Source organism: Corapipo altera, unplaced genomic scaffold (assembly GCF_003945725.1).
Source record: "Corapipo altera isolate COAL_440 unplaced genomic scaffold, ASM394572v1 23b, whole genome shotgun sequence".
Taxonomy (NCBI): Eukaryota; Metazoa; Chordata; class Aves; order Passeriformes; family Pipridae; genus Corapipo; species Corapipo altera.
The window spans coordinates 434,892-459,706 of record NW_020884885.1 but is presented as its reverse complement, the minus strand read 5'-3'; the positions used below and the strand labels follow the sequence as shown (position 1 = coordinate 459,706).

At 33.9% G+C, this 24,815-nt stretch overlaps 1 protein-coding gene across 7 annotated transcripts in view; it reads right to left on the bottom strand.

The window, feature by feature from the left end:
• The window catches only part of CUNH15orf41 (chromosome unknown C15orf41 homolog), a 123,494-nt gene that overhangs the window by 35,423 nt on the left and 63,256 nt on the right, over positions 1–24,815 (bottom strand). The window contains exon 12 of one of the 7 annotated variants that reach the window (XM_027642283.1): positions 17,637–17,728. The exons of the other annotated variants lie outside the window; for them this stretch is intronic. Within the exon in view, the coding sequence (XP_027498084.1) occupies positions 17,692–17,728 (37 nt within the window). The 3' untranslated portion in view covers positions 17,637–17,691. Of the gene's footprint in view, positions 1–17,636; positions 17,729–24,815 lie in introns of those variants that run through there. 7 annotated transcript variants of the gene reach the window in all.

The window sequence follows — 24,815 nt, the reverse complement described above, 5'->3', positions numbered from 1 at the left end:
ATCAATGCCTCTGAAATTTGGATTTATGAAACTGCATTTCAGTCAGTTGTTTTACAAGACAGTGTAACTCCAATGAAATAGTTGTTGTAAAACTTTAAAAACGAAGTTTAGATTCTGAAACACGAGATCATCAGATTGAATTTCATTTGTAATATAAAGCTTTGACCACGAGTAACAATCAATCCTAGAGTACGCAAATCCATTATTAGCACCTATGACACTCAGAATTTTGTGTTAAAAGGTTGCTTGTGAACTTTTCAATTACTAGACTCCTAGCCATCCCTAAAGAACAAAATTTTGTGTTTCAGAAGCCAAGCCTGGCAAACAAGCCGTTACAAAGGAGGGAAGATTATATTAGGAGCCATTGACACAAGGACATAAAATCACAGCCTAATGCAGTTAGTGGCTAACTATTCACTGTCTCTAGAAAAGCAATGATTTCATCTAGAGAATGATACAAAAATTGTAATTTTTCAAACTCATTATTGTTCTAGCCCAGGAATCCTGCACAGGCTGCTGGGCAAGTGACATTACATGTATTTTGTTGTTCTGTTAAGATTTTATTTTGAAGGTGGAGAAAACATGTTATTTTTTTTTCATATGGGGACTGTGTTTCTTCTTCCTCCTTCAAATGAAATACTAACAGTTGTATTGTTCTTAAACTTTAAATAAACAGGTCTTAAACTTGGACTTTGGAAAGCATCATCTCAAAGCATGAAGACAGAGGTAACTCCTGAAAAAAATCTAAATTCTTACTCTTCTACAGAGGAGAAGAATATGAAATACATACAGATCAAAGGAGTCAATTACATTGAATTTAAAGAGACTGGCTACGCTTTCACAACCACGTGTACTCATTCCAAGTTTTGCAATAGGACTGGCTTAAATTCATGTTAACAATAGAAAGAGGAATTCATATACTAACTATCCCCATACTTTCCTTTTTCTTCTCCTTCTCTTTTTTCCCTAGTTTTGTCCTGACTTTATTTTCATCATTTGCACAAGATAATTTTATATGTTCCAAGTTTTTATTTAAGAATGCTGACCTGCAAACATTTTTGCAGGTTATTTTTCTCTTCCATTTTTTTAGGAGCATGAACTTTTCAGAATGTAAGTCAGGTCCAGCTGAAGCTTGTCCTAAAATCAGAAAGCATTTTTTCCTTCTTAAAAAGTAGCAATTTCCCCCCATTGTACGTATTTAGACAGAGATTTAAGAACGGAAACTTTAAAGTACATTAAGGATATACATCTATTTAAAAGCTGCAAACAGTTCTAAGAACTCCAAGAGAAAAATTACAGTGATAGTTTACATGACAGAGCCAACATATACTTTAAATTTTTAAGAATATTTTAAGTATTTTCTTGACCTGAGAAACGAGGTAATAGAACTTCTTGGTAAAAGCAGCAAGATTAAACCTATAGAGAGTTGGTATTATCAAGACGTTTGTGTGTCATGTTGATTTAATAAATTCTATCAAAGCCCCAAAAGAACTGAGAAATCTGAGTGTGCTAGTAAGGACAGAAAAAGGCATCATGCATCTTTTGCTAAGGCAACAATGAAAACCTGTTGCTAACTCTAAGACTATGCCTGCTATATTCTTATACGGAATTTGATGTCAATGGAATTTGCATAGTCCTGTAACATCATATACTAACTACTGACATGTAAAGGATCAGAATTCAGATGACTGCATTGTGGTACCAGAAGAATTGTTTCAATATGCAAAATTGTACCTCCATAAAGTCTGTAAGTCCTAAGCTTTGGGCAGTCTATGTTACAAATAGAGAAAACAAAGGGGATCAAGTAGTGGGAGTAACATCTGTAATGTAACATAAAGCTCCCTGTATTGCCTTCACTACCTCACTGCCTTCCTTTTAAGTTTGGTTTGGTTTTTTTTTTTTTCTTTTTTTTTTTAAATCTCATTAATTCTCAAAGTGAGAGTTTTCTTAGCTCTCTTCTGAAACACCGCAGAGTCTAACTCTATCTTCAGGCCTAAGAGTCAAAGTATCATAATTTAGATCAAAAACATGTCAATAACCCACCCTCCTACCCCAGAACCCTGTCAAATGGCAGCATTACTGTTTCCCTATCAATGTAAATAATATGGTCTCCTAACACTACCATTGTGGGGACGGGGAAAAGAACAAAAACAATACCTGTAAAGTAGGATGGTAGACACAAAAACTTGTTACCTGCAGACCAGACCTCTCACAGGGAGAAGATTATTACCTTCCAACTCTGGTTACGCTCAGTACGGTTTTGGTAGAATACTTCTCTTGGTATTCCTGCATCTTCTATGCCCAGCATAACCTCTAGGCTTATAAGTTTATTAACCATCAGGTCACAGTTCAGGACGTTATATCAATTGTAGATTGGATATGCCACAGAAGAGTTGCTCCAAAATAAGCAAAAAGTAGAACATTAAATTATCTCTTAACAAAGGTATACAGTTTAATTATTTTTGTCTGAGTTTGCCATACAAACGAAAAAACATATTTCTATGATTTCAACTAGTAAAAGTCAGTATCACTTGTATTGGAGGCAGAAGCACATGAAAACCTCCCCTGGACTTGATGTACTCCTTTAGTCTGGGTTTCACAGGCCCACTTCTTTTGAAAGGCTTCAGTCTGAAAATGGGTTTCCTTCTGCAAGATATTTGGGTTTTGTTTTAGACTTGCATATCTTACAGATGATTTTCCATCTCTTTTACAGCTCTCCAAGGGAGTTCCTCAGGACTTTGAGCATAGTCTCTCTAAATATACAAAGAAGAATCTTATCTAGAAACTCTAATTTAAGTGCAACTTCAGTGAGTACATCTACCCTACCGATTCAGTGCATTTCCACAGGTCTTGTGAAATGCAGATTTGCACTGCATTTATGGGTAGAATCTTGCAGTACGAACTTGAGAACATCACAAGAGGGCTTGAAGAGGTGCCTGTCTGCTGACACATTCCATTTGGGATATAAGTTCCTGATCCTCCAGAAATAATAATTCTTTATGAGTATGTGGTGTGCATTATGAAACTTCATTGCTGATAAAGGTACAACAAGGACATACGGACCTAGGATCATAATGGATCTCTCAAAGTCACACTGGAGTCCTCCCCTTTTCATGGTGCACAGGTCAAAAACATATGGGATGACAGACGAGATCCACTCCCACCAGTATGTCTCATGAAAGTTCAAACTATTGCCAGTGATTGTACTGTGACAACTTATTCTGTGTATTTCATAACTAGATAATTACCAACATAACTAAATGGAGCTTTTCACTCATTGTTCTTCTCACCCTTTTTTCTTAATCATTATACTCAATATGATCATCTTCAGCTATTAAAAACTCCTATAGCCCTTTCATCAGTCTCCATTTGGAGTTCTCTCTCAAGCCCCTCATATCTGAAATGTTCAAACCCGGCTAATACTTTTTCAGGGTATTGTTATATTACTTTCCACTTTCTCATTTCATCTACACACATAAGATCTCCCTAAAAGCATTCAGTTCCTCTGTGTATTGCAGCAAAGTACCTTTTTATGAACTTGATCAGTGCAGTCTGCTCTGTCTATCTCCATCCAAAACAATTCTGCAAAAAAAATTGTGTGACTCTTTAAGTATGTAATTTCTTTCTTTGTGCCTAGAAAGTGGAAGACTCGTTATACAGGAAGACCTATATGCCTTGCACGCTTTTATCATCTCTCTCCATTCACTAGCATACTTGTCAAATTCCACATTGAATTGGCAAACCACCTTTATCCTTTATCCCTAGTTGCCTCTCAAGGTTAGAAATAATTCTCAAACAGCATTAACAAAAGCAATCTGTTATTTTCCTCTAAATATCTCAGCTGTCAAAACATAAAAAATTTAGCAGGCTTCTGATGTACTCAGATCAGTGAATATTATTCTGACCAATATTATTGCCTCTTTGCACTGCACTGTAAACATTTGTTGACTCATGTATTACACTTCAACATTAAACTCTGTAGGAAAAAGTATCTCCTGTTCTACAACAACTTCTAGCACATTTTATTAGGATTTCTAGGTGTAGTTTCAATGCACTTAGTAAATGCTAACAAAGATGATGTGTAACAGAGGAGGGAAATAGCTCATTCCAAAGCCACTTCATATACTGACAGAACATCTCCAAACAAGAAGCATAAAATCAAGGTTGAGAATTTACTCTTAATCCATACTGCTTAGTTTTAAAACACATATTCACACAATAAAAATTATTACACTATCAAATTTAAGGTGATTTAATGATATAAAATACCAAATTAACTGTTCCAAATTATGTCTTTCATTCTAGATGATAACTACTCTGCTTCAGAACAACAAAATCATAACAAAACAGAAATCACAAAATACAGTCTCCCATATATCTTGTCAATATCTCTTTAATTCAAGGCAAATAAAGACTTCTTTGAAAAGTCTTTAATATCTTCTAAGTATTTATATTTCACCTTGTGTAAGAGTAAAGTCTTTTCTGTTATCTTAAATAGCTATAAAATTATACAATCACCGTGAGTTCTGTAGTTTAATTAAGCACTGTATTTCAAAAGTCATCATTAGACAACAGTAGGATTTTTAAAAATTACATTATAAAGGTTTTCTAATTATTTCTTTTTCTTTCTCTGTAGACTTACTCTTTAAGAAACTTGATTTCTTAGGAGTTAGGATAATATTTGAAGCTGGAGTTTCTTTGCCGCAAAAAAAGCACAAAAAACTCAGTTATACTATTCCTTTTTTCATTAACCATGGGGGGGGTGAAGTGTGAGATATAAAAAACCATGAATGTGTGAGGACAATTTTGAGGATTTTTTACCCTATTTCTGTGATTTTATCCCATGGCCCACAGCTTGCAAGTGGCTTTTGAATCAAGAAGACAATGAAAATTTAAATATTTTTAAAGTATTAATATGCATTAATTATTTGCGTGAATGAATTTAAGCCAAAGCAATGCTTGCATGTTTTTAACCTATAAGTTAATACAGTTATTCACTGCTACACATCTATAACATGTTTGTATCTCTACTTGATTCCACTTGGTAAAAATACTAGGAAACAATTATGCTGAACACCTCAAATTTGATCTTTGTATGGTGTGAGTTTGTCTTAGGTAAAAGGATGGGTACACCCATAAAAGGCAGAAAGATTGTTGCCTGAATTTTTTCCAGGAAAATGGCAGATATGGCATCAACTTATCTCAAAAAATGACTCATTAGTTATTTCAGTTAAATCCTATGAAAACTTAAATAATGAATACTGGATCATATTAAGTTTCAGCAGACAGAGATTTCCTTAGAATTGTAATATAAAGGAAGGAAGCTGTAAAGATGATTCCTACTCCAATTTCTTCTCAAACTTTTTTATTAACAGTGAAGAATTCCTTTTAGGATTATGGAACACCAATTCAAATCTTTATTCTCATTAAAGTTTTCTTTCAAGCTTTCAATTTGTCATCAGATTTCGCGTTCTTCTTGGATAAAGCAATTATGTGGCACCAATATTCAGGAATTATATACTGACAGGTTAAAACAAATGCTATCTCCTTCCAACATTCAAATTAAAGGTATTCACATCCAATGGACAATATCAGCAACTCAATGTTGAAGTTTTAATTTCTACAGCACATGATATTTTTTTCATTCTCATACAAACAACATATAATGAGATTTACAGAGTTAATTTTGGAAACTATGATTTGAAAGAAAAAACACATAGCATACATAGAAGAAATATGAGAAGTGTTTATATATTGTCTAGTATTCAAAGTATATTTATGGCATTTACTTTTCTTAAAAGATTTTTTGATAGGGAAATAAAGAACAGCATTTCTAGGAAAGAGTAAATTGAAATGGTATAAACATTTTGTAAAATAAGAAACTTTGTAATCCTCATGTGTGTGTTTCATGTAGAAACATTTACAGACGTTATGAAGACATATGTGCAATAGCTGCCTTATGTTCTGCTGATCTATTTCCAGGTTTCTAATCAGTACCAGATTAATTTATGCTCACATTTTCTGAATCATAGACATTTTTGAGTCACTAAAATTCACTGTAAAAAATGAAAAAACTCAATGTAACTACTTTCATATTTTCAATCATGGTTTAAAATTGCATTTTTTTTTTAAGGCAAGAATAATCACTGACCTACTGTGATGAGTAACTGAAATTATTCTTTTTATTATTTGCCTTTTCTGATCTCCATTCCTAAGTCATGCAAAACAAAATGAAAAAAAAAGGCAAGCATTTCTAGCAAATGTCTTAATCTGGCCAAAATAAGCCTCTGTGGCTTTGGTCCACAGAAGCTTTATTAGTTTCCTGGGCTCCATAGTGGGATAAACTATTTCATGCATGAAGGGATCAGCATTCCTTCTTCTAATCATTGCTATTGTGCCCATTACAAAGCTCTCTCAACACCTCCTATGGATATCACATGCTATCTTAATCGCTCCTCAATTAATAATTTTATACTCATATTTCAGTTCTGCCACTTCTATATACATTGTTACTTGAGAATGAATCCTGAAGCCTTAAGTGAGTAGGTGAGATTATAGTAATTTTTCCACCACAAATACATTCTTACACTGAAAGTGTCCAGACAGCAGTTTTCAGTGAATAAGTGTAACAGCTTAATACAACAGGTAATCCCTTTATAGTGCCATGACAGATGTTGGTGCCCTTTCTATTGTGGTCATCCTATAACTTTATAGAAACAGAAAACATTTTCCTATGTGCTTCAATATGCAAACTGGTAGCTGATACTGTTTACATGAGAAGTAGCAGAAATCTCTTGCTAGCACCAGCTAAACCTGTAATACCTGAAAGCTAATTTTTTGTACTCTGGATTTACTAGTGCACTATATAACAGTCTTCTGAATGCAATATAGGTGGACTCAAAGAGGGAACAAAGTTAATAATTTTTGCTTTAACATATTAATATTTTAATTCATTTGCTAAATCATATTACCTGTCTTCTCAGGTAGAAGTCACCTTCCTAGTCAGCTTCCTGCCCACTTTTTGAAGATGGTGGGCACTAAATGCAAAGGGGAATAGTAAAAGAACACAGACTGACATCACACTGATTGTTCTCACTTGCAGAAGAAAACAGAAGTAATACTTAAAGATTGTCATTGGGGAGAGGCATGGTGTGAACAAATTCTCTCACAAAGCATTTTCAGCTAAATGATACTCCTCTTGATATTATACTAACTCATGCAGTCTAAAGTCCTGCTGGAAGAAAGAAATAACTAAACTACATTTAGCTTTTTAAAATCTTCCCCTTAACCCCATTCAATCAGTCCTCATTCCTTCAGGAATATATAAATTCCAAAATTTACGTAGTGTACAGTTTGACAAACAGCAGCATCCACAGTTGGATACAGACAGCACCAGAAACCTAAGTGAAGCCTGCTATGCATTCCACCAGGACAAGTGTGTAGATCAGTATTTGTCTCTCGCAACATGAGAATGCCTAGGAGGTTTCCTGTATACATTTAATGAATGTAAACTGACATACAGAAGGCTTGTTTTCCCCAACTACTTTCTACAGACCACTTAGATACAGTCCAAGTGCAGATGAAAAACACAGGCTCAGATAACAAACAATAGTGTATTTCATATACAACAGCAAAGTATTTACATAATAACCTTATATTCAATAAATTATAGATGAAAACCAACTAATATTTTAGCAAAGTGGAATCAGCAGAAAGGCAAGATGCATGGCCTACTGAGACCTGACTAGTGTGTGGCAAACTATTTAGGAAAAGGAAAAAAGGGCACTCCCTGGTATCTGCTAGTTATGCTTGTGAAGGAAGCCTAAAAAGCCATTAAAACATAACTAAGAATGGAAGATCTATGTACCTCATCAAATAAAGAGTATTCCTTTTCTAATCACAGAAAGTGGACTTTGACAAAAAGCATGGTCTGTTGAGAGATGAACGTATGAAGAGCTCATATAAGGAACAGAACTTGGGCACAGAAAGGAAGGACTTCAGAAAGAAGAGACTGCTTTTACGGCCCCTAAAGTAAGTGCTCTGAAAAAACACATGGGTGAGTGAAAAAGATGACAATCTACAAGAAACAAAAAGTATGAAGAGAATTATTATATATCAGCACAAAAATCATCACACAAATAAGTCTACAAAACAGAAAACCTAATTTTGAATTGGTATGGTTTTGAACTGGAAAGAAATATTATTTTAGAATCACAATACAGTTCCAGTAAAGGGCAGTCTGTTCAGAGATCAGCTGCTTAAAAGAACAGGGAATCTACAAGAATTAATACCACTAATAACGGTACATATCAATAATACTCGTTCTGTGATTCAGTAATATTGTGGCTGGCTGCTCCCTGGCACAATGAAACACTGTATAGGCAGCTTGCAGGAGTGGAATAATTAAGGAAAACTTTTAGCAGTTATGGCCTGCATAGTGTCCATGTTGTTAAAAGGTATTGTGTAAAGTCACACAAAAATCACAGCGAAAGAAAAGCCAAAATCGTAATAGGTGACTACAGATCTAAAGATTATTATTCTGACATTGGCAAATACAAACATGTAAGTTATTTTTGTCATCTGGTTTGCCTTAATCTAGAGCTAAAAAATCACTTATAACACTGTACACAAATGCCATGTTTATATCGGTATCATATGCAGCATGCATGAAAAAGTATACATTAAAATGAAGAACAGCAATTCATGTAATAGTCAAAGACAACCAATAACAAAACCATGAAATTCCAGTTGTCAAACATAATTTACTATGTATATTTCTTCTCTTCTCTGTTAAAACAGTAATTATTAAAACTAAAGTGATATGAGTGAATGTTTATGACTTCTTATTAAAAACCTTGACTTAAAGCAGTGTTCATTTAAGCTTTAGGTTAAAGAAAATCATGTAGAGATCTCTGTGAGATGGCCTAGTGACTTTATATCCTCTTGTCAAACCTCAGCAGTTTTATTTGTAGTGATACATGCCGGAGAAGGTTGGAGGTTAAAGTTGATAGGGGGGCCAACAGGAAAGCCAACCAGCTTCTTTCAGAAGATTACAACCTTTAACATATTAGGATCTGTTGGCAGTTACTGCTAACTTTTTAAGTCTACATTTGTGTACTCATCTGTGAACTGATCACCAAGCTCCAGACTAACAGGATTTATAAAGCCCTCCCTCTCACTACTTTCCTTACATTATTCTTTCATAATTTTCAGTTTAAGTTATTATTTCAGTTTTTGGTATAATATTGATGTTTAGTGCTCATCGTTAGTTTTCAGAAGAACGTTTACAGATAGATAAAATATTTTCCTCATTTTCTTCAGCCTGGTTTTCTCTCTCATTCTTAAAACTGAAGAAAACTAGAAAATCTAACTTAGGAAAACTAACATTAAATGTAATAGCAGCCATCTACTGGAATAAAGCTCTTCAGATTTCCCTTTCTCCCATTTATTTTGAACTCAATTCCTCTGTGACTTTGAAAAACAAGTAATACAGAAAAAACTAATGATAAATAAAATAGCATAGAAATACTGAAGAGTTGAGGTAAGAAGGGATCTTTAGAGATTGTCTAGTCCTCCTAGACAGGGTGAACTAGAGATGGCTGCTCAGAGCTTTGTCCAGTTGGGTTTTGAATATGTACAAGGATGGAGACTGCACAACCTCTCCGGACAGACTGCTCCAGGGTTTGACAACTCTCACAATAAAAAAAGGTTTTTCTAATGTTTCAGTAGATTTTTCTGTATTTCAGTCTGTGTCTGTAGACTCCTGTCCCCTCACTGGGTACTACTAAGAAGATCCTAGCCTCCATATTTTCACTCCTTCCCTTCAGGTATTTATGTACATTGGTAAGATCCCCCCCTGATTCTGCTCTTCTCCATACTAAACAGCTGGAGCTCTCCCAGTCTCTCTTCATACTAAAAATAGTCCAATCCCTTCTTTGTCTCTGTGGTCCTTGTTTGGATTTGCTGCAAGTTACTCTCAGTACAATCATGAATCTCATGCTCTATCTAATCACTTAATCCAAAGGACCAAATCATTACACAGATCAAAACTAGTACTGATGGTAGCTTTATTCTTACTTGCACCTGGGACAGCACAATTTTTTCCACTGACTTCAAACAGAACTAAATCTCTTCTGGACAGATCAGTAGATGCCCATGATGGTCACATGATGTACAAATGCAATGATGATTTCTTTAGTTATATGCATTTAGACAATAAACAACTTTTCTAATAATATATCTGAAACATTTAACTTGCAGGCGTACGGAAACCAGTCAACAGTTATAGGTTACTGCAAACCTAAAGCTTTGCATTTTAAAATGAGCAACTACTGCAGAAACTCGACATGTAACACTATTGCTGCTGCATGAGACCGACATAACAGAAAAATCTATTATGCTTAAATTTTATATTTTATACAAAGGCAAATACACATCTAAATTAAATTTAATTTTTTTTGGTGTTTCAGACTTGACTTTTAAGCTTCTTCCACTTCTCTGCTCGTTCTCTGAAACTCCAGAGAAGAATGTTTGGCAAAGCGAAGATTCTGCATTCCACATCTCATACCATTTAGCTGTTGCTACAATTTTAATTATGCAAAACTCAGTGGGCTCTAACAAAATCTGACTAGGTAATTAATACTCTAAAATAGACACTGTGAGCTACTGAACGCAACGTTGTACACAAATTTCCTCATGTCATAGGAAAGACTTATGAAGCATAGTGTATTTCTCCATAGGTAAAACAACATCACATGATGTTAACAGCTTTTTTTTTTCATCTTCTCTGCAACTAACTAAAGTGTCTTAATATATTTCGTTCTTTAAAAAAGTAAATTTTTCCAGGAGTTTCAGTTCAGACACATTCACTCATATCACAGCAAAATGAGGGAGAGAATATTACAGAAGTACAAGAAATATATCAACAGCAAGGCACAATTTTAAACTATTATTTTATTGACATGCACAAAAAGTATTGTTAAATAGTATTATAAGATTATAGCACTATGCTTAGATTTTGTATTTTAGTTACATCTATGTAATTCACATATACCTAAACTCATATATATGTATTCTGAGGTCAGATCTACATTATGATGTAGATATTTTCTTGAGAATTGCACATGAAGGGGATTCTCCCACTGAGCCAATTCCACAGACCCAGCCTAAATCTGAGGTCTGTTTAAGCCAAGGAGGGACCAGAGGCTGAGCAGGTTAAGTGTTGTAGTGCTATTACATCTTATTGGTCCTGTGGTGATTAAATAAAAAAAAAAAAATCTACAAGTAAGGGTACTAATTTTCAGAGCTCTACATGATGATTTTACAGAGAAGAGGCAGAAAAACAAAGGACACAAAAGACAGTATGGTGTGCTTTTACAACTGGAAAAGTCTTCTCCATGATAGTGAGAATGTAGACCATTCTCTCTGAACTTGTACCCCTGGACATTTTACAGAGAAGCATGATTTGAGTGGTAGTTTGACATGATTAGTGTATTTCCTAGAATCCTATCTTCTTAACACAAGCAAAAAACCTCTGGAACTTTATGTTGTTTTTATAACATTTTATGCCAAAGCACAGACAGTACTTCTGGATTCTCTTTCTCTTCCTTGACATGCTATAAATGGTGATAAGAAAATGAGAATTATGAGAAGATCTGTTCTTCGGTTTATATTTTTGCTACAAAAATAGAGCATATTCATATGTCTCTATCTGTAGTGTCTTTTACCTTGAGTTTTAAAAAAACCAGGTTTGACCTTGCAATATTTTTAATCAATATCAGGCTTTTAGTGGTAGTGAATTTCAAATATAGAAGCAACAAGTAATTTGCTTGAGAATACAAAAGAGATCAATGATGGATCAGATTCAGAGCTACATTTACAGCTACTGTCGCTTACCTTGTCCATTGTCCAGAGGCAAATGTCTGACAATCAGTTACTAAGAAACATTATGCATAACTGTGTAAATGAAGACCATGGTCATCTTACTATTTGCATCATGAAAGCCTCAGCTTGTATTGAGGCTAGATGTGCTAACTATTAGGCAATTACATAAGGAGCTAGTCTGCCCTACCAAAAGATTAAGCTTTCAGCTTTCCAATAATGCACATTTCTCTCTTGAATGTTGCATTTTAAAGCAGTGAAATGATAGAGAAAGTTTACTGGTTTTAATAAAGTATTATCATCAGTAAGAAGGGGTCTTCAGATATAGGAAATGTGATTTTTAACAAAAGAAAAATCACATGAAAAAGTAAAAATTACTGTGCCAAAATTAAAATACTGTGTGGTAGTAAGTTTTACTCAGTGAGAACTTAGTGCATTTACCAAAGTGTACATAAGTCTTTACTGATAAAGTCATCTTTGGTATGCAACAGTTACAAAATCCCAACAACACAAAACTGTAAGCAGAAAACAAATGACTAGTAGAAAAGGAAAGGAAGCAGACTTCACAGTTGACTTGAGCTTCTACTGAACTTACAAACCCAAGAGAAGTGACTAAAACTAATGACTCTGCACAAGACCATCAATTTCAGATTACAGAGTATCAGATAGTAGAGCATATTCTACAGAAACACTATACCACTTAATAGCCCTACCACACCAGGAGGGGTGAATGGAATGAAAGGGACACAACCAGTTGAAAACAGAAAAGAGTTTAATGACAGGATGATGTGAGGCACTTCTTTCTCAAAAACAGGGACACTATACACAGAAAGGTTGCCAAAGCTAACCATGCACGTCTGTGGTAGTTGGGGTAGTTCTGAGTCCTCAAGCCTCAGGAAGCCCAACAACGAAATAAACAGTGAGGCATTTTTATGCAGAACAATGCCAGACATTTGTACATTTTCAGTAGTATCTTAGCTATCTTTCTCACATGGTCATTGCCCAGTGTATTTCACAGAAGTTATGCTATTAATTTGTACTCCAGTTCAAAGCGTGTGAGCAAGCAGAAAACAAACCCTTATTTTTCTAAAAAGAAGAATCACCAACTCCAAGAACAGAGATGTTTTCTATTTCTATGATCAGTCAGTAACAAAGTGAACACTGATAAGAATTAACAATCCAAACTTAATTTACTAGAGGATATAGCAAGACCCTAAATATTGAAGTCACATTTTCATTATGAAAAGCTTTATAATGTATTTGGGCCAGCAATTACAACTAAAAAACAGAGAGAATTTTAGCATTTGCTGAAAATGCACTGTGGTGAAGTTGATCTACCTGTAAAAATCCTTGCTACACAAAGACAACTTGCATACAGATTCATTTGGTATTTGGCTACAACAAATCAACCAGTCACTGCAATTGATGTGTATGTACTAGGGTGAGAGAAAACAACATATAAAAATATTCTCAGGAAAGCACGAGGCTAAGCAAGGGTGCAAACTACTCTAAAAAGACAACAGTCAATGTTGTTTATAAACCACTGCTGATCACATGCAACTTAGGTTGGTCCTAGTTTGCCAGAAGCGGTATAACTCAATAATGCAGAACAAGTGCTTAAATAAACTTTTCAACACACCATACAAGCAAGAACATTACTAGCAAACGTGAATTTTTGTTCTGTGAGAAGAAAAAAAGCAGAAATCAGAAATACACTTCAAAATGCATTTTCACAGTATATTAGACAGACACCTGTGATGAGTAGGAACCTAGAGACTGTATGGAATAGGCAACTGAACTTCTGCCAGTATGGCAGTTGTACTGTTCTGAGGGTAATCGTGAGAACATAATTTTAAATTAAGAAGCTAAGTGTTCACCTTGTATTTTTTTAAAAAACACCCTTGTTAAAAGCTAAAACTAAAAAACTCCAAATAGGTAAAATCACACACTTTAGAAAACATGAAATATCTCTACTATGCTATTCATAGCCTATGTTTTAAAAGCGGAAGAACATATATAAACACACACAAAATAAAGCTATCACTGCTGTGTAGTCTGCAGAGTATTTTCAGTTATTTTTCCACATCCTTGGCAACATACGTTACTCTTAATACAGTAGGATCCTGTAATTTTATAACATTTTGGATTTCTTTGAAATGAAAAGTCCATTTTATTGTTTTTTAATTAAATCTATTTCCCTGAAAGGTCTTCAAAGGCTCTACAAACTACCTTGCATTTTATTATTGCTGACAGTTATCTAAACCACGCTTGAATGCCCTCTTTATCCTTTAGTGAACAACTGAAAGATCATATGCTAAAAAGACTTGTGCTTTCTCTTCTTCTAGTCCTATAATTAAGGCATTTTAATACATTTTTTCATAGTCATTAAGAGAGCACAATGTTAAAAATTAATGAAATGAGACAATTTTGAGTTTAACAACCATAAATACATACAACATAAATTTGTCTCAATTGTAGATATGAAAAAAAGCCTTCTTGAAATCACATGGTGAGATTACCAAATTGACAAGATTTTGCCTTTGCCGTCTAAGAGTATTTGAATGATGTACGGTAGCCTGACAATACTACAGTGTTGTTACGTACAAGAGAGGTAAACACTTCTGTTGAACATTCAAATTTCACTAGGTTTTTGTTTACCTTATACAGACGCCTATAAAAAAAATGTGGTATTGCTGGGTGCTGATGAAATGAGAGAGCAAAGAGAAGAGAGGAAGCAAGACAAAGGCATATGAAGGGAAAAATGATCATAAGTCAATTGCAAAAAACCTGACATGTAATGAAAAATACCACTATACTAACACCCACTTACAGCAGTACTTTAATAATGCTTATAACAGAACAAACAAGATTTTAATTTGGATTTTTTATAAGAGAGATCACTATATTAATGTATCACATATTTTTGCGACAGACACAGTAATAAGTGGGTTTCTTTTGTTACATAGTGAAAGGAATTCAATGTTTCTAAGTACATCATCATCACTTCTGTATATATGGTGCAACTGTACTACAGCCACATTATTACTATTTCCAAAAGGTATTACAAATGAGTAAATTATACAGTTTATCTTTTAAAACTAAGTTTTTCAAGGTGTAAGTTCTTTATGCTTTCTCATCTAAATTCGAAAAGATGCAGTGCACAAGAAAGCAAGAAGAGATTTTTTTTTTCCTTAAGAAAGAAAAGATAGGGGAAAAAAAAAGAAAGTTGCTCTCCAGGAGATTTTTTAGGGTTGTCAGACTGTTATATTACAAACAACCTTATTAGTCCTTTATAATTACAATAGGTACCTCTGGACAAGATCGAGCAGACATGACAAATGCTTCTGACTTCTTTTTAAATCGAACCTGGAAGGTCATCGCTGAACAAACAGAATGCTATACAGTTGGGGCCATAAATTGTGAAAGCTAACAAAAAGGTAAGTTTTTTTATATAAAAAGTTAAAATTATTCTGTTCAGGCTATTCTATATAAGATCAAGAAATAGGAGGATGGAGTAGTTTAAAAAGGATAAGTAGACAGAGAAAAAGAAATCCTTACAAACTTTATTAATCACACTTTTTTTTTTTTTTGGCAGTGGAACCTGTATTTTAGTATTAATGCAATGTCTTTAGTTGTTTTATTTTAAAAATATGTCTTGAAGATAATTCCCTAATGAGTATTTATCCATGTTTGCAGTGTGGACAGTCAGTCTCAAATATATAGTATTTGCTTGCTGCTATCCTCATATCAAAGACATGCATTTTTCCTAACATTTTTATTTTGTTTTAGGATCATTTAACAGTACTGGTAGTTTTGGATTAAATTTGATTTGCATGGAGATAAACAGTAACTTAAGTGACTGGAACTGGAAACCGATTGATGGATTTGCTTTTAAATCTCATATTTCAGTTTGGAGAGGAAATGTAAGGATTAAATTAGAAAGTTGTAAACCCTTGATGAGACTTAGTGGTATAGAACAGGGGAAAATGAAACCTTCAGTTATTTTCCTTACAGTTAGGCTGAATGAAATTGTAAATCAACAAAAGATTTGGACAGCATTCAAATCAGCAGCTTTACCTAATAAAAGTTCTAACAGAGCCCTGAGCATACCATTTGAAATAAATATGAAATAAATACAAAATATGAATGACTTTAAAAAGAACCATATGAGAAGCAAAACAGTAAAATCACAAAAATTTGAGCAAAGGAAATTTGAACTGATACGTATGATGGGCAATTAACTACCTATTTTGACAATTCTAAGTGGTCAAGTTTTTAAAGTATGACACAGAAACCTTAACCTATCTATATATGACTGATAAATGAGGCATTTTGTGTCATTACATTCCCATAAATCACCTTCTTTAACTGCTGATGGCTTTTATCAGGTCTAACCTTTTCAAGCTTCTATCAGAGTGCTAACATTTTCAACTTTGACACATATGCAGTTTACAAATTCTGCAGCTGATTAACTCTGAACAGAAGCTCACTGCCATGATTGTCTTCTTCAAGTTGGGTTACAGCTTCAGTGAGTCTCAAAGACTCACAGGCATCCTTCGTATGCCAGAAAACCTCACTTCATTTGTTGGGTTGTGTTGTGTCCTTTGCAAAAGACACAAAATATTTCTCCTTTTGAAACAAATAAATGAGAATAGACTTTCAAAACTATTCTTCTATGGAGAGCTTGAAATATATATAATTTTATTATTTTAAAATAAATGGCACTTTCCAAATAAAGAGATATAAACAATGTGACCAGTTTTACATGACTTTATAAATTAAACAAGCTTGGAATCAAATCAACTCGACTATACAAAAAATGTTGTGGTCAAATCTCTGAGGTAAGTAACAATAAAAGTTGAAAAAATCCTAAATATTGCAGTGACTTGTATATATGATATTACCAAATATTGCAATTATAAACTCATCATGGGCCCTTAAATAATTTTGTGGGATCCCCCACTAAATTCCTCTCTGAACTATTTTGTAAATTTCAGAGATTATAAATTGCAAACGGTGAATTTCAAAGACTCAATTTCAGCATTTCAGCACTTGGAACATGAAATTAATTCAACTATGATATACTTGGAACACAATAAAAAAAAAAGCAGAAAAGAAATACAGGAAAAAATGTTTTGTGTAAGTGAGCCCAGAGATTTCAAGCAACAGTTGCTTTCTGTAGGAATTAAAATGAAATTGCCTATTTTCCTGACACATTCAATTTTTGCTACAAATAGACAAAGAAACAGTTGACACAGTCTGATCTAGATGTCTGTCTTCTAAAACATTTTAACTTACTGCACTATTCCAACAATAAGAAGCCAGTCATATGGTAGCTCTTTCTGCCCTAGTAGCATCAAGACATAGTAAGAATGGCAGCAAAGCTTTAGACTGAACACTCATATTTTCACTAGTTTTTAAACTTTAAAGTGTGCAGAATATAATTTGAGATTTATTTAATCTATTGAAACAAGCAGGGAATCATTCACTGAAACGAATGTATAAGATGTAATTGATCTAGACACTGAAACAAAGCCCAGGTTTAAAGAGATACTGTCTTTAATAATATTAGTCAGACTGAAGAAAATTTCATGTTGGTTGTGTGACCACCGGAAGCCTGGTACTTCAGATGTTATTAGTTTTGATAAGAGCTAACTAGACATCAGACCTAAATAATGAAACATGAGGAGACAGTCTTGGAACATGTAAATAGGAATGTCCACAGATGCTCTCATGCAGCTGATTGTCTCTTGTTGATAAACAATCCATCTTAGAAAAACAGTGGATAAAAAAAAATTTTCAGCATCACAACTAAATCAGCCTTGTAGTGTCAATATTTAAGGCCCACCTGTAAAAAATTAGAAGTTCTTTATTTCACTAATAATGTCACACATCAGAGAAGCTGTGCTGTTACACTTTGACAATTCAGATTTAAATCTTGGAATGTCGGTAAGTATTCATGGCAAAGGTACATTTATCATTTAAAACAAAAAGACATGATTTCTTGATGCTCATATCAAAGACTAGTGATGGATGAGAGTGTGCTAATCAAATGACAAGAGGGGACACAGATGCTTACTATTTTGATTAGGAGAGGGAAATGAAATCTCTTTCCTAAATATATACGTGTTTATAACACACTGTGTACACAGGAGCTTGATCTGTCCTCTAGCAGAAATGTTACAAATGCTAAGTAGAATAACTGCCAATTTACTTAGGGTCAGTGGAAGCCACATACAGTAAGGAAACACTGACTTTGATAATTCTAGTTAATTGTTTATGAATTTGTATACTCAGAAGCAATTTTAGCTTTCTCATATTACAACTCCCCAAGTAATGAAAGAGAATAATTTAACCTTTTTTTTGTAATTTGTTTCCTACTGCCTTAGTTCTAGGTTTAAATTACACTTCCGTAAAATTACCCTTATATAACTTAAAATTGTATGAAATCAATGTAAATATTACTGAAAACAAAAATGTAGACAGTTTCAGTGGGATGCAATATTTCAAGATAAATGTTGAACTTCAGAGCCAAATTTTATTGTAAGCTTTTACAATTTTGATACTCAGGTAATCTTTACTCAGTGACTTGCTTTAAGCATAACCAAACAGAATCAAACTAATTATGCATGTTTAGCAAGAACTATTAAACATCAAGAACTCTGCTTACTTAGCATGAGAGTCACAATCACTGCCAGTGAGACAGCCAACAGTTTGTTAAATTTGTAGAGGCAAGGTCCAACGAGGCCCAGTGAGACTTTCACAAAGTATCATCAAATGATGGTAACGTGCAGCTTCTTGAAATACATCTTTCTCATTCTCCTTTAAGCAGGTAGTAATTATAAAGCAAATCCCTCAGATACTTTTCCATTAAAATTCTGCAATTAGTAAGCAACTTTTTGATATCCTCAAGAAAGTACCTTGGTCACTCTCCAGTTCTGAACAGAGAAAGAAAAGCCCCTTTGCTAACTGGAGAACCATTCATCAAACATACTTGTTTATACCTTGCTGTAGTTATGAAACAAGCAAAGTACTAAACAATGAAAATAAATTAAAAAAATTAGTTCATATGGCATAGTTTTCAAGAATTTACAAGAAGGAAAATTTTATAATATATACAAAACTATGTAATTGAACATAAACTGGTGACACCAAGGTGAAAAAAAATACATTTGAATTAAAAATACTCTTAATGCAATATTTTTCTTACTGATAAAATAATTTTTACCTGACCAGAAATTCATTTGAAGTGAAGAATGATATAATGTCCATTTGAACTGCAATGTTTTAAAAAATACACCAACACCAACATTCATTTTGCTCTGCTATTCAGAAGCTCTAGTACAACATACCGTAGTAAGATGATGTGCTTAGTGCAACTTATCCAAATACCCTGAGTGCCTACATTAATGCAAGATTGGTGACGTAAGGAAGCAGATTCTTGTGGTCTGGAAACACGAATCCATATCGTACTATTGTTTGGTTAAACAAAATGTATGCATTTCAATATATACATTTCAGTCTCACCTTTAATCAAAAGAAACTGCTCTCAGAGAGGCTGAACAGACTTGGTACTCCATCGTGATGCTGTATTTCTTTTTGCCTAAGCCAAGATTTCCTAGACACAAGGAATTTGTGCAACTGTATGGAAATGTGACTCCTGTCCATTAACTGCCCAAGGACTATTGAATCTACTGATTTTATACCTCAAATTTATTAGACTGTGAACTAACCTCACTAGTCTCATACTTTTAAGTGCTTTATTTATCTGTAATCAGGTATTGACATTGTTTACTTTCTTTCCTTATAGTAGTACATATAGTTTTGTATTCTATATATAGTAATTTATCATTTAATATATTGAAGGCTGCTTAAGACAAACAAAATTCCTGTCTCTTGGACCTTTTTTGAAAAATTCACTGGATGCCCAATATATATAATATTCAATAGCATGTGAGAATAATTTTTATGCAACTCTGATAGTTAGAAAGATAGATAACTCGATTATTAGATCATCTATCAAAATATTCAGATGTATAAGAGGCTACTAAAAAGATTGATGACTGAGAAAGTCCACTGATTCTCTAGCCATCATATTCACACATTTGGCTAGACAACATTTTTCGCTGCCTTCACAAGCAAGCTTCATTACCCATCACTCCACTGAAAAGAGTTTATTATGAGGCTGCCATCTTGGCAAGACTATTATTTAGATGATAAATGTTGGGGGAAAAAGTGGGCCTAGACTTTTTTTAACATGAGCTTTCTGACAGATAAAACAAACAGCATCTACATTTCTAATTAACTTAAATTTGGCATATACAAATACAGGTCAGTAAAGCTATGATATGCTACTAGATTATCTTCTGTCTGCATCTTACCCTTAATTTGCAAAATGTAAATTAACTAATTAGAAGAAAAGCAGAATTATTTGTGACAAAATGCTGCTTCTACTTTTTTTGCTTTGTGACATTTATGATCAACTGTAGTCCTTCATTCTAACTTCTAATAGATGGATAATTATGTTCATACTAATTTATTAGGTTTTTAGCATTTTAACCCAAATGAAAACTTGAGATTTCTGAAGGCAAGGAAGCACAACAAACTGTAACATGCAGCTAAATTACATACTTGCCAGCTTTACTATATTTACAATATTATGCTGTTAACATGCATACATCACATGGAGGTACCACTCTTAATTTTCAAGTACCTAACTCAAAGGAAAATCTCTGTTCTTAAAGTTTCCTCAAAATCTCTGTAGCCTTTCTGTGCATGATGCATATATGCTTTGTTCATTAGTACTAACAGTTCAATTTCACTTTATACTCCTACTCTCCTCCTCAATTGTCATTTGAAATGGATTAGACTAGCACCTACAGAGTTACAAGAAGGAAGGGGGAGTTGCTCATTCTTGAGTTTCAGCCCAGCAGCTTGACCTTGTTAATTAAAAAATACATGATATCATAGTTTACAGGAAGGGATTCTTTTTGCTTTGGTTTGGTTTTAACTATTAGTAGGTAGATAAAAACTCAACACTACGAAATACATTGAAATTGTCAGATGTAAATGTCAATTAAAAATTACAAGGAATTCTGAAAGGTAAGGTCTGTGGGGGGTTGACATTCTTTGGCATAGTGGAGTGTCTGCAACCAGGCCTTTGGCAAACATAGCAGGATCTCTGCTGTCAGCTCTTATTGTACATAAACTTAGATGCTTGTCTAATCTAAATGAGAAATACCAGGAAAATTGGAGCTGAAGCCTTGCAGTAATGTGGAAGGAAGCTAAAAATGTTCTATCTACACTACATGAGTCTCCTGTGACATGCGAATCTTTAAAACAGAAAAATATCAGGGAAAAATAATTTAAACAAAGATATATACTGCTTCATTGGCTATTTTTTAAGTTCAGAATGTAACCATCAAGCAGTGAAAGAGGCTTACGTAAGAGAATTAAATTATAATAAAAATCCCAGTTTCACGTCTGTATTAAATACAGTATCTAAGGAGAACAATGAATGAAAATATATACTTAATTAATATCAATCATTCAAATATAAATGTTAATATGAATATAATGTGGTTTGTTCTTTCTTTGCTTTGACAAAAATTAGTTTTGATACAAAAATCAAACAACCTACAATGCTGAGGAAAACAATGAACATTATAGCAGTGCTAGGGCATAAGCCATGGTCTCAATGAAAATCTCTTCATGATTTTTTATTCAACCACATTGTTAAAGACAGCATGACTGGTAAAATCTAAAAACATTACTTTTGAGCTAGAGTAAAAACAGCACTCTTCACTGCTTTTGGTTCTCTTCTTGTCTACTAAGGTTAGCAAGTTGGCATAATAATTCACTTTTAAAAAGTGATTTACTTTTGAAGAAACTAATACATATTCCTAAGTAGTAAAAATCATCATAAACTCTCTCTTCTATTTACATCTATCTTTTATTAAAAATAATTTACTAATTCAAGTGGAGCCAGGACAGAGAGAAAAAGGAGCAAAGCAAAACCCTGTATGTGTGAAAATCCATAAGTATTAGATAGCTAAACAAACCCTAATTCCCTCAGTGTTGCAATAACATCAAAACCTTTCACTATTGTACCAGTGTGTCAAAATATGTCAACAAACCATCACACTGCAAGAAGAAGAATGACCTTTCAGTTCTTTATGTTTGGGCTGCCAATGAAGCTTTGGATACCGGGTATGCATGAACAGTTTTCCTAGCCACTTGACAAATGCAACTCCCAAGGTTTACTCCAAGTTTAGTTGTTACACTGGCTTTCAACTCACCAGTACAACTTTTTAAACCATCTGCAATTGAAGAATACTGAACTTGTTAATAGAACAGAGATCCATAAACCCACAGCATAAATCCCTCTTCCCCTGCCACCTACAATCAGACAACAATTATTACTTCAGTCTTCACAGTAACATGTCAAACCATTTTAAAGACTTGAACAGCAAAAAATGTCTATCATTCTGATGTTCTAATTCCGCCCTTGCTCATATATAACTCATAGTTATAGTCAACTGCAAATGAATTTGAATCCTCTTCCCAAAAAACCCAAGAACACATCATCTGTGATTGTGACTGAAATACAATGTTTTGCATCATTTCTGTTTGCACTTATTTGAAATAAATACCCTTTTTAATCTACAGGACTCTATGATAATTTTACTATGAATGTTAGTTTTAAACTAAAGTCTCAAGATCAGACATAATGTATTAATTAACAAGACAATGAATCATGAATTTAGGCTTCCGAAAAGTGTGGTTACTATTTTAAAATCACTAATGGGAAACTTGCTTTTATTTATTTTTTCAAAAAAGCAGAAGCACAGGACTAACAACATTTAGAATGCAAGCAAATGAGGGAAGGATTTTACTGCAGAGATGACTTACCATTTTTATTCAAAGAGAAGATGAAATGCTTCTCTTTCACTATGTGAAACTGCCTTTAATATCAATGTCAAATATGACATTTTCCTACGGTCTTCCTCACATATAGTAAAGTTTCTTTAGCTAATAACGACGTCAAGCTTTCTCCTGGGACTCTCTAGAAATTACATTCCAGAATGTACATATGTCTTAGCCATGCTTGCAGAAGATAGAAAATGTAAATTGCTGTATTTGAGTTTATATCTTCTTACAGCAAGTCACTGACAGTGCACCCACTAATTACTATTTGAACTGAGTGTTGCTGATCTCTATATCCTTCTTAGAAAACAGTAGTCATGCCTATCAGCTCTGACTAACAGACTTTTACAGCCAGGACTCCAAGTTAGAAAAAAAGTAAAAAATTAGACACTACAGGAAAAAAAAAAAGGGAACAACAACATTCATCTAAAACCTAAAATAATTTACAATATGTTCACAGACGCTGTTCTAAAGTGCAATCTGTGTAACTTCCTGTTCATGCTCTCCAAATTACCTTTGGTCACACTGGCTATTCAAAAGTTTTTATTCTCATAGTTACAAGAAATACACCAACGTAGGCCAGTGAATAATGAAAAGTATGGTATCTACTACACGTGCACGAAGCAATTATATTTTGCACATGCAGTTGCTTTGCTTACCCAGTGGCACTGAAAGCTACAGCCTGCTGAGTAGATACCACCGAACAAACATAAGGAGGGAAGGGATTCTGTAAGTACATGAAACATTTCAAGTTTTTCCAGTATGTACAAGAGCTTTTTTTTCTAAAATATCACTCTGCAAAATCAGTCTGGGGATATGCAAGACCAAATTTGCCTTTTTCCTGTTTCTTTACTATTAAAAAAATCTCAAATATCTAAAGAGCATCTTAAATTACAACTGTGCATATCCACTGACAAGGTACACTTTGTACATTTTTAATGTGAAGCTTAATTTGAAGATGAGGTTGCAGTGCACCACTGCAACTGAAAATTGCTTAACAATACCATTGATGTATGAGCCATAAAAACCCTTGCTAAGCTGTCCCTGCAGAACTCAGAGTAATAAAAAGGTGTTCTTTTGCACTGAGGTGAACAGACATGGTTGACTGCATCTAGGGAGCTGTTCTGTTAAATGAGAAAGTGCCATTTCTTTCCTGTCAGTACAGACCAATTTAAGACACTCACAGATTTAGTTAGCACAGAGTACAGCATTTAATGAAATACACACATAACAGTAAACAAACCACAGCTATGTTCAAAGCTTTCAGTCGCATTCTGAGTAGAATTCATCTTACATCTGTGACATATGGGAAAAGAATCCAGAAACTTTTCCAGTCTGACTCCTCATTTTTAGAGAAACAATAAAAAAACTGAATGGAAAAACCCTAAAATCTCTCACTTTCATTCCTTTCAAAGTATCTAGTTTGTATTTCTATCCACATCTAACAGGCGATGTTACAGATTTTCTCTTCAATTTCATTTCTGCTCTAAGTTCAACCAACGGATCAGGTTTACAACACTCTATCAGCTGAGTGTCATGATATCTCTATTGTGAACTGGTGCTGCTTCTCCAAATGATTTCTCTGTTCAGAGGAAGGGAGACACAAAGATATGGTGAATTGACTGGGAAGCTGGTTCTCACTTGAGAGATAGGCTGATTAAATAACCCAAAATTAATTCATATTTTGGGCAGCTACACCTGTGTCCTTTTAAATAAATAGTTTCAGAGACCAACGAAAGTTAACTGTCTAACCTATTTGCAACCTAATCTGTCAACGTGTGTTCATTAACTCAACTGTCATTATATTAGAAGCTACAGTAACTCAGAGCTCATTTCAGAAGATGTAACACTGTCAGTTTGGCCAAGTGGTAGTAAAATTAAGACTAACAGGATTTGTTCTTTAAAGAAAGGCCAAAGAAATCTGCCTAATTTCCATGGTTAACCTACCATTAAATTTTAGATTTAGGGTGTAACAAATCTCACTAAAGAGAGCTCTAGTTTCCCTTATA